Source organism: Poecilia latipinna, unplaced genomic scaffold, assembly GCF_001443285.1.
Source record: "Poecilia latipinna isolate Pla-1442-1.1 unplaced genomic scaffold, P_latipinna-1.0 Scaffold4039, whole genome shotgun sequence".
Taxonomy (NCBI): Eukaryota; Metazoa; Chordata; class Actinopteri; order Cyprinodontiformes; family Poeciliidae; genus Poecilia; species Poecilia latipinna.
The window spans coordinates 1-17,573 of record NW_015116655.1 but is presented as its reverse complement, the minus strand read 5'-3'; the positions used below and the strand labels follow the sequence as shown (position 1 = coordinate 17,573).

Genomic DNA, 17,573 nt, shown 5'->3' with positions numbered 1-17,573 from the left:
TAGAATATGAAACAGGATATTTTATTAAAGACTCTTCAGCTGCACGACATTGACGCAGCTTCCACTGTGAAAAGACATTAGTAACAGTTTCTTATTGTATGGTGTTATTTCCCTACGCTCTTCATATGGTCAGTGGTCCATGCACATCAGAGGTAATCACTGAACATGCAATCGCTTCTTAAATGATCTACTGTACATCAACATATCATTAACCTGCCCAACTCAAACCTATGAAATTAAAAATTTCTCCTGTTTAACAATCTCAAAGTATTGACAACACAAGTTTTACAGTTTAGATAAACTATCTAATGGATCCATTTTTTTTTTTCTTAAAGAAACTCACTTTCCAGAATGTACCAAACCTGTAAAAAGAAACAAGATTCAAGAATCAACAATTTGTACATTCTAAAGCTGAACCTAGGATGATGACAAACATCAAAAGTGAAAGGAAAACTCAAAAGCTTCATGTTTCAGGACATCTCTGAAGGAGACATCTGGGCCTTCCTCATTGAGCGCAGTGCCTTTTCTCGGAGGTGCTTTTCCAGATCGTCTAAGGCGTCATCGACTTCACTCTCCGATTCCTGCACAAAGATTAATGTATCTTCTTTTAAATTTACCAAAAATAATTTTGATATCATGCCCTCATCGGCGCAAAAAAAAAAAAACTACAAAAGAATCCTTTACCTTTCTCGAATCGCCGTCTTCCTCTGCAGGTCGACTCTCTTGGACGTCTCCGGTCGCAGCAGCACTGCTTTTCTCCTTCTTATGCTTCTTGTGCTTTTTGTGCTTCTTATCTTTCTTGTGTTTCTTTTCCTTCTTCTTCTTCTTTTTCTTTCCACCACCATCAACATCTGAATTCTGAAAAAAAAAACCAAATGGATGTTTACATTATGATTAATGTAAATGTAACCTCGCTTACGTCATAGAATTGAACTTTGTCAAAGTCATGAGCTCCTTTTTCTGTCATAAATTTAAGGACAGGTGCATCTGAGAAAATTAAAAAGTATCAAAATGTGAAATTACTTTAGTATTTAAAAATTTAATTTTTACACAGAAAATTAGATATGAAATACCAAAAAAAAAAAAAAAAAAAAAAAATAAAAGATACAAATTTGGCTAAACAGACAACTAAACCATGCCGCCATTTGCCGAGGCTCGTCCAAACTATCAGTTTAATTGTGAAGTTTAAAAATCCACTAACATGGCGAGTTTATCTGGAGATGACTGATCTGAAGTATTTTGTCTATGAGGTCTACATTGTAAAAGGAAAAAAAAAATCTATTTCCTAGATAAAATAATTACAGTGTATTAGCAGCACAGTAAGCATATTGTTACACATCTTAAGTAACAGTTTACAACCCTTTGCTCTTTATTAGAAAGAATCCTACGACTTCAGAAAAGGTTACTTCAGTATCTAAAATGGTGGAGTATCAAATTTTGTGACAACCGTATTCAATACTGGCCTTCAGTTCATCCGCATCACTAACTCTGGTGTCTTATCTTCCTTTTAAGACTTAGTAAACTCTCTATGGGGTTTAATTCAGATCAGAAGGCTGAAAAATTAAGCTAGATGACATCATAGTCATTAAAGCAGGCATCAGGACTCCAGTTCCTGCTGGAGAATGAAATCAGAATCCTCACAAAACTCAGCAGAGAGGCACGAAGTCCTTTAAATATTTTGGTGGTGCAGTTGTGGTTTTGATCAAAGAATTCAGACAAATACCAGCAGATGACATGGCTCCTCAAATCAGAACAGACTGTGGAGGATTAACATTTGTCATCAAGCAGCTCAAATTCAGAGACTCTCCATTTAGTTTTAAGAAACTGGTCTTCATACTTCTAAAAACTTTTCATTAGCTGTTAATCAAAATGACTAGAAATACACACATGGCATTTCTGATGCTGCATAAAATAAATGAGCTTTGATGACATTCTAGTTTATTGAGAAGCGACTGTACTGGACAAACCTTGCTGGGAGACTGACTGCCAGAACCACTGGTAGCCTTTTTGGCCGGGGGAGGAGGAGGTGGAGACCCGCTGGCGGAGCGGGAAGGTGACGGGGAAGCTGAGGCCGGGGCCAGAGCCGGGGCCGGACGTTTCTGAGCTGCCGGTTGAGGGGAAAGCGATCGGGATCTGGACGAAGCTCTTCTTATAGGCTTCGGACTGGGAGAGATTCTATCAAAGAAAAAAAAGAAAAGAAAGAAATTTAGAGGCTATTGAAAAGCGACATTAAATCTGCATCTGATGGAAACATGTCCTAAACTCACCTTTTGTTACGCGGCTCTGGGGTGCGAGACACCCTACGGATGAGCTTACTGCTATGTGGAGGGGACTGCTGTCTTCGTTGGGCGGAGGGGGACGTGCTGGACGAATCAAAGCGTCTCTGGGGACTAGTGGACCGCCGAACAGGGCGACCTCGGTTAGCAGGGGAGGGGGATAGGCGTCTAGCAGACATGACCGGGGATCGGGTGTCCCTGTTCGGCCTGGCAGACAGTGGGCTCCTTCTATGTCTCGGGGGAGACGAGGAGGAAGGAGGCGAGCGTCGCCGCTGTACAGGAGAGCTTCTACGTTTAGGTGATCTGGAGGAGCGTCGCTTAGGGCCTGGAGAAAAGCGCTTCGTGGGAGAACTGGACAGCTTCCTCTTCTGTGGAGGCAAAGGTGAGGGGCTGTAGCGGCGCTGGATAGGGGGAGAATATCGTCTGGGGGACAGAGAGCGACGGCGGGGAGGAGGGGAAGGAGACCTGGGAAGAAAAGCATTTATAAAGCAAACCAGTTTTTCAAATATTAAATGCTAGCGTTCTTCATCAGTAGCAAGATCATACCTGCGTCTGGGAGGGGAGGGAGATCTACGACGTCGAGGGGGAGAAGGAGAGCGACGTCTGCGTCCAGGAGATGGAGAACGTCTCCTCCTGAAGGTACAAGCGTCAAACAATTGTTTTTTTTGTTTTTTTTACTTCACATTAGGAAAAATATGAAAATTATATGCGGAACAAATCACTATCAAATAATCTAGTTGTTTAAAAATCAAGTTGTCTGACCTCGGGGAGGGATCTCTATGTCGCCTACGAGGTGAAGGCGTACGGCTGCGTTTCCTCCTTACTTCACCATTTCTGGCGCCTGGCCCTGCTGCTGACCTCTTAGGTCCTTCATCTTCTGAGGAGGAAGATCCTGAATCTGAAAGAAAGAAAACAAAAATCTAACTTTTTTTTTCTCTCATGGCTTTACGAGTTGCTGAAAAGACAAAAACAACAACACCAAGGTTGGGACAAGGACACAGCTTCTAAAGTCCATGAGACGATGGAGGCAAGATGACAGAAGGAGACTCGGTTAGAAAGAAGGGTGAAAAAAATAACGTAGAAAAACAAAAACGCTTCTTAACCTGAAGAGGACTGTTGATTCTGCCTGCGATATTGACGTCGCTGCTGCACCGAATCTGCTGTTGCCCCTTTTTCATTTTTATCCTCCTCTGAAATGTAAAGCATTGAGCGTCTGATCAGTGTGAGCAAGGCCATGGACAGAGTGCCAAGGAAGAGTTACAGAAAGTACTTAACAGCGTTCACAGTTGGCTTTGTCAGAATATGGTGCAATATAACAATATGGGAGGTGCTGGACTCATTTATGGAGTTATGCCGTATGACTGGATCTATTTTTGTTCAATAAACCAACTTTGTAACTTTGTAAATTCACTGCTTTACAAAAGTGTTCATACTCCTTGACCTTTTTCCCATTTTGACACATTACTACCAGAAACTATGAAGGATTTTATGAAACATATAAGTTAGTTAAGAATTGTAAAGGGGAATTCTTAAACAGATTTGTTCACCAGTCATGAATCTCTGCAGGTCCTCCAGCATTACCAAGGGCCTAGGAAATCCATTTTGGATCATTTACTGCCACAGTGACAATTTTTAATTTCTTATGATAGGAATCTGGATTTTTTTTAAATAAAAATAAATTCAAACCGATAGATTTTTACAATTTTCTGCATGAGAGCATTCAATGAAAAAATTAAAGGTCCATACCGCCCACCCCTTCTCTCACTGTCTTAAAGCTGGGCCATAATTTCCATTCCAATTAAATAGTGCTTTATGAGATGCTCAGAGCTTGGAATATTATTTTATAATCTAACTCAATTTTAAATTTCTACATCTAAAAAGAGATCAAATATCACACTTGTGTAGTCTATTTAGATGTAAATAAGAATACCTCAGTAAAGAAGAGGGATGAATATTAAAACACACTAAACTTTTTATATCTATATTTATAAAAATTGAAGATCATGAATCGTTATTTTTTCTTTACAATACTGCACTGCTCTGCATTTGTTTATCCCAACCAAAAAAAGAAAAAAAAAAAAAAAAAAAAAAACCCAGAAGATTGTGGTTGCAAAATATGATAAGGGTCAAGATGTATTAAACTTCGACACATTTCTGTATACTCACAACAAAACTTGGATCAAGTTAGCAAATTAAAACTTTACAAAAAATATTCTTAAGTAAACCTTTACTAAATCTTCTGCTATATATTTGCTATTTTTTGGACCTAAAGCTCTCCAACACCTGGACAGTTTCTTTGGTGTGACAATTGTCATTTATGTTCTCTACTGATGACGATTTGCAACTTTATACAGCATTTTCACAACTCACCTTTTCAAACTGTATTATTGTACATTATCATGATTTATTATTGAGGTAAACAGCAGTAGAGGTGTACATTAAATCAAGGTAACATAGCATGTTTGCCATTTTTAGACAAATTGTATTTTTTCCCCACCAGTGCTAAACTGGTCCTAGTGATATCTCAGTACCACCATTTGTGTTAGAAGCTAGAGGTGTGGCCGTAGTAACCAAAAACCAATCCAAAATGTTTTAGCACCATTTTTTGGAACCAATATTAAAATTTTCCTTCACTCTAGTTTAAGATAAGAATCACTGGGCTTCAATAGAAATAAAAAAAATATTCATAAATTACAGAATATGTTTGAAGGAACACTTGTTTAGTAGAACTGTCAGAAGATCAGCAATTTAGTATACAGACATGTAAAAAAATATACTCAATGACTTTCCACACCAGTCCTTTCTTAAAAACCCATTTATAGTCCAGGGCTGGTCGTTGTATTTTTTTTTTTCTTAAAGACGACAAACTCTTACCTGACTCAGACCCCTCAGAGGTTCTGGCCTTTACAAAGTCAGATGGAGAATCTCCCCTTCCTCCAGGTTTTCGCTTAACACCTGAAAGTGACAGATTCAAATCTCAACATGCATTCACTGTAACTGAAACCTGAAGATGTTTGGATGAAATAGTCTGACTGTAGTAAAAAAAAGTTTGCTCAGCAGAACAAGAGGTGAAGGTCTTACCTGATGATCTTGGCGGGGAAGCGGAGCCCCGGCCTCTCCTGGCTCGGGGAGACGGCGAGCGTTTGTCCTTCCCAACGGGGCTTACAGAAGCACCAGGACGATGGAGCTGTTTCCGGGGCGGCGTGGTAGATATTCTCTTCACAGGTTTCTTAGGTGAACGTGACCCTGAGGAGCTGCTACCAGAAGATGAAGCAGAACGGGAACGCCTCCTAAAATTAACATATTTCCAGTAATTTAGGGAAACCTAATCAAATGAGATCAAATCTAATTAAGTTAATCTTCGGGGACTTTAAATATCCAATGTGTCTGTGAAGGTGTGACTGACCTGCGAACAGGAGACCGCCGGTGTCTGTGCCTGGAGCCGGTGGGGCCACGTCTAGGGGGACTCCTCCGACGGGGAGACATTCTCCTTCTGGGACTTTGTCTTCTACGAGGGGAGTAAGATCTGATATAGTAGAGAGAACACAATTTTATTACACGTTTTCGACATTTGTTTCTGTGATATTTTTGCAAAAAAAGAGAAAGCATCACCTAGACCGGGAGCGTCGCCTGCGAGAACGAGAGTGAGAACGTGAGCGAGAGCGGTGGTGGGGTCTTTCCTTCCTTGTTTCCTTTTCTCTTTCACGAGACCTCGGTCTTTCCTCTTTTTTGAGGGATTTCTCTGGGGACGGTTCTTTGACTTCGGTCAAAGAGTCTGCTTTAACTGACTCTACAACTGTGTCACTATAAAAAAAAAATAAAAAAAAGACAAATGAATCAATACATTTTAAGTATGCAAGAAGAAAGAAGAAAGAAGCCAAATCTAGTTGACACAAAACAGGGAGTTTTACATTAACCCAGTAGACGAAGCTTCTTGGATAACGGTTTCTGGCAGGCCTGTTCCTGATGTGTCTGGCTCCTCAGGCTGCTGCTGAGACATTTTAGTGTTGGACTGCATCAGAGGTGGAGGGGGGGAGTCTCCAACAACTGGACTGGGTTTGCGCACTGGGGATCGCGACGGACTACGCTTCCTTTCACGCTTCCCTGGAGACCTCGTCTTCCACCTTATCAGACACGCAGTAACATTAGATTCAATACAGAGACAAATCCACATGTTTAAATTCAGATACCTTTCATTACAACAACAACAACAAAAAACTGTCTGCAAATTCACACACAAAGCAAAAGAAGCCCAAAGAAGGAAAAGGGAAAACAAATACCTTCTTGGGCTCTTTGATCGAGTCCTTTCTCTTGTGTCCTTGTCCTTCTTATCCTGGTCAACCTTTTTCAAAGAAGCAAGCTTCTCCTGTTCAATCTGCCAGATATGAATCACATGTAAAATGATGTATAAGATTTTTAATAATATTGTCAGTGTAAAATACTGAGGTAAACTGGATCACCTCTGTCCAGATTTCTACAGGAATGTTTTAATCAGATAAGCGTAACATAAAAAAACTAGCTTTAATGTGACGTGTTAAGATATTTATTCAAATTTGAGATTCCCCACAACACCGAGCTGTTCCGTTGTGAAGATAATCACCTGTCTCTGTCGGATTTCTTCTTTCTTCTGCTCCAGAAAAGCAGAGGGGATGCCAGCGATGTTCTCCTGTGCGCTCAGCAGCAGGGGCCAAAGGTCCCTCATGAACTCCCGGGCGTTCTTCCCATTCAGGAACCCCGTCAGGTTAATCTGCATCATCTTGCTGTCGGGGTGCTGCAACACAAACATGAAGGGGAGAGAGAAACAAATATGGCCATTTAAATAATTGAAAAGAAAACATCTAGAGGGAGGCAGGGCCCCAGAATTGGGGTGACCTACCTTCTAACCCTGTCTAAGCTAATCCTGAGTTATAATTAGCCTTATCAAAAACATGTACAGCTCTGAAAGCAAAACTTAACATCTCAGAGTTTCACTATTAGAATTGTACACAAAAAAAACTAAGATTAACTCAGATACTGTATTGTACTCAATCTCTTGGCACTGACAATGTGAGTTAGCTGAGGGGAGACATATCTAGTAATAAAAATGCATGCAAAAAAATGTTTTAAAACCCCAGTTACATCCCAGTAAACCCTATCGCAATCTTTTGAGAGATTATTTGTATTCCTCAGAGCTACCCCGCTACTTTTCATCCCTGTGCCACTAACCACCCCCAGTTCTTCCAGTCTCCCCACAGTCTATAGTTCTGAGGTTAAACAAGTAAGCACAATACAGAGTGCATCAAAACCCAACACAGCAAGTACAGTTCCGGTGTCTTCAGTGAGTCCCGTGGGATCAGTGGGCACGGAGCTCCATTGGCTGGCTTCCGCCTCCCTACTGCTTGAGACTCAACCACCTTGAGCATAATGTTATATCATTTATCTAAATTGCAAGAGACGAACAAGCAATAATGAGTACACAGTTACACAAAAAAATATATTTTTATTCAAACTAGATAAAATTGAGACATATCATAATCTCAACTCTATTACAGTACAATTTCTTTCCACAATGCAAACATAATTATCTTACAGTTAGCTTTTAGCACAACCCCTGCAAATAAAAAAAACTAGGGCAAGCTAAAATTTAAAGTAGAACATTAGCTGAAAGCTATGTTGCTGTCAAAACAAACATCATGTGAAATAAATACCTAAGAATTTGAACACAGTAGAAAAATTAAAGTCCTAACCAAGGCTAGTATCCATAGATGCTTGCAAAGGGTATTCCATGGTGTAAGAAAAATATTTAGGATTTTTTTATTTAATGACTTGAGTTTCTGCTTCACACTGGCCTTCTATTACTAAAAGCAAATGTGTGTGCAATGATAACCAGCCAATAGTAGACTTCACAAGAGATTTGTGTTATACGGAAAAAAAAAAACGTCTGTTTTATTTTCTTGTTTTAAACAAAAAAAAAAACGTATGAGGGGAATAAAAGGAGATAGCTTATTCTGACAGGAGTGCAAATCAGGTTATTTCAGACTAAACTTCTTAGACTAAAGTTTGTTATGTAACAGATAAACAGTTTTTAATGAATGTGTGCATTGGTAAGCTGATATGTAGCTGAAAAGTATTGTTTCTAGTAGTTAAAATTGTTTTTTGCTGACCTCCAGTGGTTGAAGTTATCAACTTGCAAATGTAAAACACTCTCCTTTTATCTTTAAACAAGGAGAGTTTTGGGATTTAAAGATGTGCAATAAAAAGTTCATTGAAAAAAGTGATCAAAAAAAATTTAAGAACTTAAAAAAGGAAAGCAAGTAAACTTGAATAGGTAGTAAAGGTTTTAGTAAAAATTTGAGCTAGAAAAAAATTTAAGGCACCAGTTTGTCATTGGTTACTATGGCCTTAACACCATTTTACAAACAGTTTCACTTTCAGTTTTTCTCCAATTAATGACTAAGGTGAGAAGATCTGTTTTTTTTTTCCTCCCTTAACATTGTTTTATAGTTTTTAACAACTTATGGCTACTCATAGCGATCCCTATTGGCCCTAGCAACACTGCTTCACACTTTATTTAGCAACTTTTAAAGGCTTATGTTCTTTTTCACAATTAGATGGAAACAAAGCTATGGAAGGGTGTAGGTAAAAGTGCAACTTCAGACCCCACCCTAAAAAGCTAAATGTGAAACTTGCAATCAGGGGGGGTCAGTGAGACAATACTTTTCAGTTTAGGATTTGAAAAGTAAAGAAATAATTATACCAAGAAACAAGCTACAGATTTTTTTTTTTTACTTTTTCTGTATTATCTTTTATCATCTGCAACATTGTTAAATATAAACTTAGCAGCCTAATTATAAACTATATATGTACATACGGACAGTATGATTATGGTACTGTTCAGTTTTGTCTTTCACTGGCATGATATGGATGATCCCTATATACAACTCACCTCAAAACACACACTGCACCATGAAGGGAGAGTTGGGCTCAGAGACTTTGGGCTCAGGAGAGAGCTAATTAGATGTTGGTGCTATACTTCTGATGCAAGGTATAACATCCATATTGGTTCAGGCCTTTTAAATCATAAATCACATCATCATTAGAAGACTGCTGAATAAAGGCATGTTGTCACAAAACAGCAAAACATGGAAATTTAACACAAGTCAGATTTAAACCAATTTTTACTTTACCCATTCAATTTCAGTGTCACTAGGATCTGCAAATATTTGTTCATGTCCCTTCTCACTGGCTTAACAATACCCTCAAATTAACAACAGTTCTTTCAATAAAAAAAAAAACAACAACAAAATATTAAGACAATGACTTTACCTTCTCTTCAAGTTGGTTGAATATGAACTCTATGACCACATCATCCTCAAATCCCAGAATCTCAGTCACACGTTGAGTGATCCATGGTTTGATGACTTCTAGGTTCACTTTGGTCATGTCCACCTACGGAAAGAACAAGCAACAGTTGTGGAAATGTAAACATACAGCAAATATGTTAATAAAATATATAAATACTATAAAAGTAAACTTATGTCAGCATACATATTTTTCAACAATAAGGTAAATGGCTCACTCTGCGCTTCACTAAATAACTCATTTGAACCAATGTTCAAGTGAATGTAAGCATAACAGATAAATTCAGCTGATGTCCAAATGGCATGCACACATCTCTACACGTTATAAAATTCAACTTGGAGGAATCTCAATGATGATTAGGGATTTTTTTTTTTTTTTAAACTGCACATGCTGCATTCATGTACAGCTGGAACACTAGGATGTCCCAGCTTAAATATTAACTTCAAAGTAGGGCTGGGAGATATGGCTGAAAAACCTAAGATGCAAGTGTTTCACATCAGTCAACATCAATAATAGTTGATTTCTGTTTTAAATATCTGAAATACTGCCAAATTGGGGGTGGGACCATTCCGGTTCTAAAACCCCACCTTTTTTTTTTTTTTTTTTAATTTTTTATTTATAAGTAGTTATGAGGCAAAGTGGTGAAACCTGAAACTGCAAGTTACTCAACAGGTTGTTGCTATGTAACCAAAGAGTGAGTTAGCCGATGCCACCAACCTTGCTAATGGGTTGTATTGGTGGCATCTGTGTAGTTCTGGATTGGAGTTCAGCGAATATTCTATCAGATGTATCATCTATATTGATCACATGTCTATCGCAAATTAGATTGTTATTGATTTATTGTCCAACCCTACTCTAAATATGTTTAAAAGTCATTTAAACATATTTAATTATCAAATATGGGCAGTTGCTTTTAAAAATGTCTTAAATTTAACACTAATTGTTTTCAATTGGTTAATCTCCAGTCAGTTCTAAGCTTTTCCATTCTGAAAGCTTAGAATAGAAAATCTAATTAAGTTTAAAAACTGAAAAAGATTATTTGCTTACTGCAGAACAAGATGAAAAAATATACATGTAAATATTTTTAATTTACTTGTACCGAAAATGTAACAAGAAGAGATTTTTGCCCACTGCTACAGTCCTACAACAATCTCCTATAAGGAAATTTGGCAATGCAGCTATTAAGACTTAGCAGCAGTAGGTCACTCAAAGAGTTATTTTGGGCTGATTAGAGGTCAAAATTGCTTATATTTTTTTAAACGTCAACTTGCTTATATGGGCCACAAGTGCCGCAATAAAAAAAACTGTACCAAAAAAGAAGATAACATGCAATTTATTCAGCATAATATAAAATATAAAAGATTTGTTTGTTTTCTTTATCTCAGAGAATTTTTAAATTACATAAAAATGTAATGCTTTTAGTAAACTACGTTAATATGATGTTCTGAAATGATGCATATACTAATATATAATATAACCTTATGCATACTGGACAAGAAAGTCCAGTATGCACATATTTCCAGAAGTAACTTCGGTTTAATCATTTTCGTGTAACCAATACTTGAGGAATTTTAATGCAACAAGTTTGTGTTTTAGAATATAAACATCCACGTTAATAATAAAGCTCGTTGTCAGACATAGCCCACCTTCTTGTCGAGACATTCTGCAAATTTCAGCTGCTTCAGCAATTTTTTCTGCTTGTTGCTGAAACGGTTGTCTTGCTCCGCACTCGTGCCCTAAAATAAAAACAGGCAAACATTTTTCAGTCAATCTGGGTCACACATGATGATCAGTTGCTAAGTCACCAGCAGGAAGATAAAGGTTTCGTAGTAGTCGCCACATTACAAACAAGATAGGAACATTAGGGGACATTAGTAAGCAAGAAGTCAACAAACCCCGGTGTAACATTTCTAATTGTGTAACATTTCTAATTAACATCGGCGCAAACGTGTTCGCGAATAGCTTGTCGAAACATTAGCGACGCACCGGCCAGGCGCCATCTTAAGCCAAGGTCTGGTCTAATTCCTGCAATATTACCCACGAATAAGCCAAAAACATTTTAAACCGGCAAAGTAACATTTAATGATGAAGTACTATAATAAACACTTGTTATATAAACACTAATTCATTCCTAAAATGCCTCAGTTCAAAGAAACCCCATAACGAAATCCCGAATTATTTGACATCAGTTGATAGACGAAGCCACGACCGCACTGCTTCTAACAGTATGGCCTCCTACCTAAACACACACGCCATATTCACGACAAATATCAACAATATATGAACATGCAACCAACCAAAACGGCGATAACGCATTAGCTATTTGCTTAAAGCACTTACGCGGAAAAATCCCGCGTCCATTTTTGTTGAAATATGATTGTTTCAGGCGCAGTGGAGAAGGACGTGCGTCGGCCCGGTTGAACTCTTGAGTGGGAAGCCGGATGAAACGTGCGTCCCGTGAGGAAGGAACCGGTACTGCAGCTGGAGGAGTAGTTCCTATTCTGTCAAATGGTTTTGGAGAACGAAAGTTACGAAAGCAAATCTACGTAAATTCACACTGTTTACTACGAGTATCGTTTCACAGCAAGACAACAAGAATCTTAGATTAGGAGCCTGATCACATAGTACCTTGTGGGACTTTTTAAAAAAATATTTATGTATATAAACACACTTTCCCGACTCTAAAACGTGGTAATGGCACCATAATAATGTGGGGATATTTTTGTTTATCACAGACGGTGAAGCTTGCCAGAGTTGTTGGAAAGATAGGTGGAGCTAAAAACAGAGCATTCTGTGAGAAAACCTATCCCTCTTAAATGTATGACTATAATTAAAGTATAAAAGTATAAAAAAAAGTATAATTAAAGAATAACATATATTGTTTGGATTTTGAAGAGTTTACAAATTCAAATGTTCAAATTATTATTTTTTTTATATAATTTACATCTGAATGTGAAGCGTAATTCTCATTTTTATAGATAGAGTAAAACACAATTTTGTTTTATCCGTCCATGCTATATGGTAACTGTTCAGCGTACACCACATTTCCATGCACTATTCTCCAAAGTGATTAAAGGTTGATGATGGTCATTCAAACACAACTCTGGCAAAAAATCAAATAAATAAATAATGACCTCCTGTCAGATTCTACATCAAGTAGCTTTATTTTTGATATCATAAGAGTGTTTTAAAGGCAGCCAGAATGAACAATGTGGTAAGCAGTCCAGAGTTAGGTGAGTGGCCATACCAGAATATTCTGGCAAACAACAGTTTTGTAACTCTAAAGGTTGCCTCTGGTCTATTGTAAAAAAGATATATATATTGAAATAGAATATTGTGTTGTTGCATGCAGGAAACATAACATTTAGAGATTTCTGTTCCTTAAAAATAACAATGTGTGTGGTTTTTTTTTCCTTTCTGTTATTTATGGCAACTTTCTGATGTGTAAAGTGATGCTTATGACAAGACAAAAAACAAATGTGAAAAAGCTTCAACAGTGTATGATTCCCTGAAGTAGACTGAGCAAGTTTTACTATAAACTAAAAGGTTCTGACTAAAAGAGTTCACTGATGCTTTGTTGCTGTATCAACAACTTGTAAAAGAAAGTTGTTGATAAATGCAGGTTGAAAAAGCCAGTGGTGAAGTATTTGTCTATCAGCTGCCAAAAAGGAACTGCTAGCTGACAGGAAATCCCTCTCTGGTCCTCTTGTCTCTGACGCAGCGCAGCATGTCTTCCACCAGCTCCTCGAGCCCGAAGGCTGGTGCCCAACCCCAATCCCTCCTGGCGTTGGAGTCGTCAAATCTCACAGGCCAGCTGTCAGCTGCAAAAGTTACACAAAATGATTTCATCAGCAAGAATATGTTAGCAGTAGGAGTTCACTCTTTAACTTCACAGAGCTTGGGAGACGGTGTAAATAAAATTAAGTGCTATCCAGGACTGAAAACCCTGTTGGTTCAGAAACCGTCACACTAGTTAACACGTCACCTGGAATGCAATAAATGATTTAACCTTCTTGCTTTGTTTCTCTTATCTCATAGCAAATCGTGTATAATGGAGCTGTTGGTGCCATTAACTTTGTGCACCTTCCAGCATTTGGCATTGTGGTTCTGTTGGAGTGTCCTTTGTATATTTCCTCAGGATTAGGATCTGCTAATGCCTGGAAATGGCATTTGTTGTGACATATGTTGTGATTCATTTAACATAACTTGTCAAAAATAAATTAAATCAACACATCAATGAGTTACACAAATTACTTTTTGTATGCAATATAAATACAGAACTGCTTTTCTATGTTACATTATGTTTGCATAGCAGTAAAAAGAAATCATACCAATTGTTTGGCGCACTGAGTCTGGATTGTAGGTGACTTTAAGGTGTGGGAGATGCTTGCGAATTTCTTGGGCCAACTCCTCCGGTGTGAAGCTCATGGCGGCTATGTTGTAAGTGCGCAGAGACAGCTGGCACTCTGGAGTTTGCATAAACTCTACCGTGGCGCGGTGGCAGTCAGAGATATGCATCATGGGAAGACGGGTGTCAGGTCGCAAGTAGCACTCATGGTGACCTGTGCTGAGAGCGTCGTGGAAGATCTGAACTGCGTAGTCTGTAATAACATAAGCCCAAAGGTTTTAGTCAGCCATCTAGCTTATCGCCATGGAACTACGCTGAATATGACTTCTTGTGAGGTGAGTAATACCTGTTGTTCCTCCACCAGGAGGAGTGTTGACTGATATTACACCAGGGTAACGCAGGCAGCGAAAGTCCAAGCCATATTTATGATGGAGATACTAGAGAAAAATAATGTGTTAGTGGGTTTTTACCATTAGCGGGTTGTACAAGTATTCAGACATCTGCGTCCTGAAATTAGAACGTTTCCACCTTTTGTTGCAATATAGCCAAAAACTCCAATCTCACTGGAACCTTAAATGATAGATCAACAAAAAGTAGTGCATAAGAAAATGATATATACATTTGCAATGTAAAAAAAAATGTAAACCATCCTGTTACCTAAAACATTTTGAAAAGTGCGGCATGCATTTGTATTCTGCCTTCTTGTATCAATACCTTGTAGAACCACTCCATTCTGCAATTGCAGTTGTAAATCTTTAGAGATTTCTGTCTACCAGTTTCATCTAGAAACTAACATTTTTGCATAACACTTTTCATTTATAGATGATGGACTAAACAGAGCTCTATGAGATATCTGAAGCTTTAGATACTGTTTAATAATCTAACCTTGCTCTCAACAACCTCATCCTCTCTGTGTCAGCTGAGTTTGTTGATCTTCATGATACTGTTTGTTCACTAAGCCTTCACAAACGGTTATATCCATACTGATATTAAATTACATACCTTATTTAAGAGGTAACTAAAGGCAATTGGTTGCACACTCAATTTTATTTGGGGGTCTCAAAATAAAGTGGGCTGAATACAAATGCACAGCACCTGTTTAAAATTTTTATTCGCAAAAGTCTTTTACACTGTTACATCATTTTCTTTCCATGTCATGGTGATGCATTACTTTTTGTTGGTGTTTCACAGAAACAGCAACGTGACAAAATGTGAAAAAGTTGTATCAGCATAAATGCTTACGTAAGACTCTGTATTTCCTCACTATGAGGTTCAATCTATGCCTGTGTTTTTAAACCTTACCTCCCCCATCAGTTCGCCATGCACTTTAGAGACACCGTAGATGGTTCTAGGACGCTGTACACAAAGGTCAGGGGCGGGGTCACGGGGAGAAGAAGGACCGAATGCCCCAATGGTACTGGGGACGAAGAGGCGAAGGCAGTTCTCCAGGGCCAAATCCAGAACGTTGTGTAGACCTGGAAGTGGCAACAGAAACTCAGAGAGGGGTAGCTTAAAACCTGGACAGACGGAAAACCGCGGCCATCAAAACCGACCTGTGATGTTAATCTTTCGTGCTAATGCTACGTTAGCCTCACCCACAGCGCTAAGCAAAGCGCTGTAGTGAACCAGCCAAGTAATGCGGTTATTTATGATCAGTTCTCTGAGGTGCTTGTAGTCCAGCACATCGGCATACACAAATGGCCCTACAAAAATAATCAGAAAGTGGAAACTAAGAAACAAGTCAAGGATAAAAACATATCAGAAAAAGGGGAAAACTGAATTACTTTTTCCTTACCACTGGTGTAAACATGAGCCGGGGGCTTCTTGATGTCAGACAAGATCACACTCTCCGGCCCATACTGGTTCCTGGATATTAATACACTCCTTGTGAAATTTCAAACATTTTAATTTTGAGATACAAAACGTTTGTGGAGAACTTACCTAAGCATTTGAGCAAGCCCCACTCCCAATTGCCCCAAACCACCTGCACAGAGATATTTGTATATTTTACCTCTTCAAGAAAACAATAACAAACATATAGAGACATTGGTACATCGATGATCAACTGGCTGTAAATGCATTTAGAAGACACACAAGAACCGATGGCAAAAAAAGGGTTTCGTTTGTCCCAAGGCTTTGTTACAGAACAAAAAGTCACCCAAGCCTATTATTCTCCTCCCTTTCATCTCACAAACACTGTCTGTTTCCACTCTTTTGTGATGAGTCAAAACAGGGTCCTGCTGCAAGCGCAGAATGAAAACAAAGTCCACATGTCTCTCGTGTTCTGCTTTTGACAACAATCCCTCAACAACACCAGCCCTTCATCCTTAAACCACCACAATTCTTCACGTGACTGCTCGAATTTGCTTAGAAAAGATCCGGGGAATTCTTCCTTTTACTTCGCTCGCTAGCTGCTCATCAGCACAGCTCTCTGGTCTCACTGTAACAACTCATGTCCAACGACAGAGGACAGTGGAATGGTGTGCAAAACATATTTAAATTCAGAGATGTTCAATGTCCACCAGATATAAGTAATTGTGAGCAAATGAAGGCTGGAAATCGTCTTCACCTGTGATGAGCACACGCGGGTTTTCCTGAGGTGCATCAGCATTGCAGGACTCCTGACTGTTCCACCTAGTCATCTTTCTGGGCAGAGAGCTGAAGCTGCGACTGGGTCGACTCTGCGCCCTGCTGAGGCAGCCTCGGCACAGCAGGCCCAGCAACCCAGTGGTGGGCATACACACCTGAAGGCCAGGCTGCATGTTCAGTACCAGTCCTTAGGAAGGTTAAAATACCAAATTCATTACTGTGATGATCATAGTTAAGTTACTTACACATCAGAAACAGAAGACAGAAATTACCTTTACGCAGATAAACTCAGAAATCCCCGACAGGTGACTTTTGGTTTCAAAATCAGCTGATGCAACTCAGTAAATCCACAACAGTTCCTGACGACAAAACTAGAAGTCGAAAGATTGCAAGACTGCATTTGTGTGTTCTAGAATATCGGTTTTAAATCTCCTAGTAACCACTGGGTAAGCGTGCAGGTGAGGGGAGACATGCTGGGCGATGTGGTTCTGGTCCACCTTTGTGTAATCACAGCGGCCTGTGCCTCCCGACTGCACAGGACTACAGTCTCCAGCCTGCAAAGCTCCATGTGGACAAACATGCTGACTTGCTGCGCACAGGGATTTGCATTGTGAAGACTGTTTAGCTGAGCTTAACAGGACTGCGAGGTGTGTCTCTCATATATCCTTCTACTATATAATGTGTGTGGTTATATATCCTTTTTATGAATGAACTGTGATAACCTCACTTACGTTTCTCTCCCTATTTTTTTTATTTGTCTTTTGGGATAATAAAAGTGGAATACATGTATTGTTATTTGTTATGCATGTTTCCAACTGGCTCTTCATGTCCACCTAAGTTCATAACATGAATTTAGAAAAGTTTTATTAAGGGGTAGAAGAACTCTAAAATAATACAAATCACCACATTTCTTACATTCCACTGTTGTTACTTTTAATTCAGCTTTAATTCACTTCTAGGCATTAATGTGGCATTAATTTCAATGTTACTGAGCATTTAGGTCATATAAATAAAACATA

At 38.8% G+C, this 17,573-nt stretch overlaps 2 protein-coding genes across 7 annotated transcripts; both read right to left on the bottom strand.

Moving 5' to 3' along the window:
* Positions 1–249: 249 nt before the first annotated feature.
* On the bottom strand, positions 250–12,072 carry LOC106942097 (serine/arginine repetitive matrix protein 1-like). 6 transcript variants are annotated; one of them, XM_015025276.1, is made up of 17 exons: positions 11,958–12,071; positions 11,264–11,353; positions 9,582–9,704; positions 6,877–7,047; positions 6,557–6,651; positions 6,188–6,400; positions 5,889–6,080; positions 5,683–5,802; positions 5,358–5,566; positions 5,151–5,231; positions 3,380–3,466; positions 3,039–3,174; positions 2,823–2,909; positions 2,268–2,741; positions 1,968–2,175; positions 685–858; positions 250–581 (listed from the first exon to the last, which is right to left on the bottom strand). In XM_015025276.1, exons 1-17 carry the CDS (start codon positions 11,976–11,978, stop codon positions 471–473), a joined length of 2,592 nt encoding a protein of 863 aa, XP_014880762.1. In that variant the 5' UTR covers positions 11,979–12,071; the 3' UTR covers positions 250–470. The 6 variants fall into 6 exon arrangements, with proteins under 6 accessions (XP_014880762.1, XP_014880763.1, XP_014880764.1 ...); XM_015025277.1 differs by having other exon boundaries at positions 5,358–5,533; XM_015025278.1 differs by having other exon boundaries at positions 5,358–5,530.
* Positions 12,073–12,757: 685 nt separating this feature from the next.
* On the bottom strand, positions 12,758–17,560 carry LOC106942096 (L-threonine 3-dehydrogenase, mitochondrial-like). Its single transcript, XM_015025274.1, has 9 exons — positions 16,827–17,560; positions 16,535–16,741; positions 15,907–15,949; positions 15,761–15,831; positions 15,519–15,668; positions 15,268–15,440; positions 14,312–14,402; positions 13,949–14,218; positions 12,758–13,438 (listed from the first exon to the last, which is right to left on the bottom strand). The coding sequence occupies exons 2-9, from the start codon at positions 16,725–16,727 to the stop codon at positions 13,293–13,295; spliced, it is 1,137 nt and encodes a 378-aa protein (XP_014880760.1). The 5' UTR covers positions 16,728–16,741; positions 16,827–17,560; the 3' UTR covers positions 12,758–13,292.
* Positions 17,561–17,573: the final 13 nt, after the last annotated feature.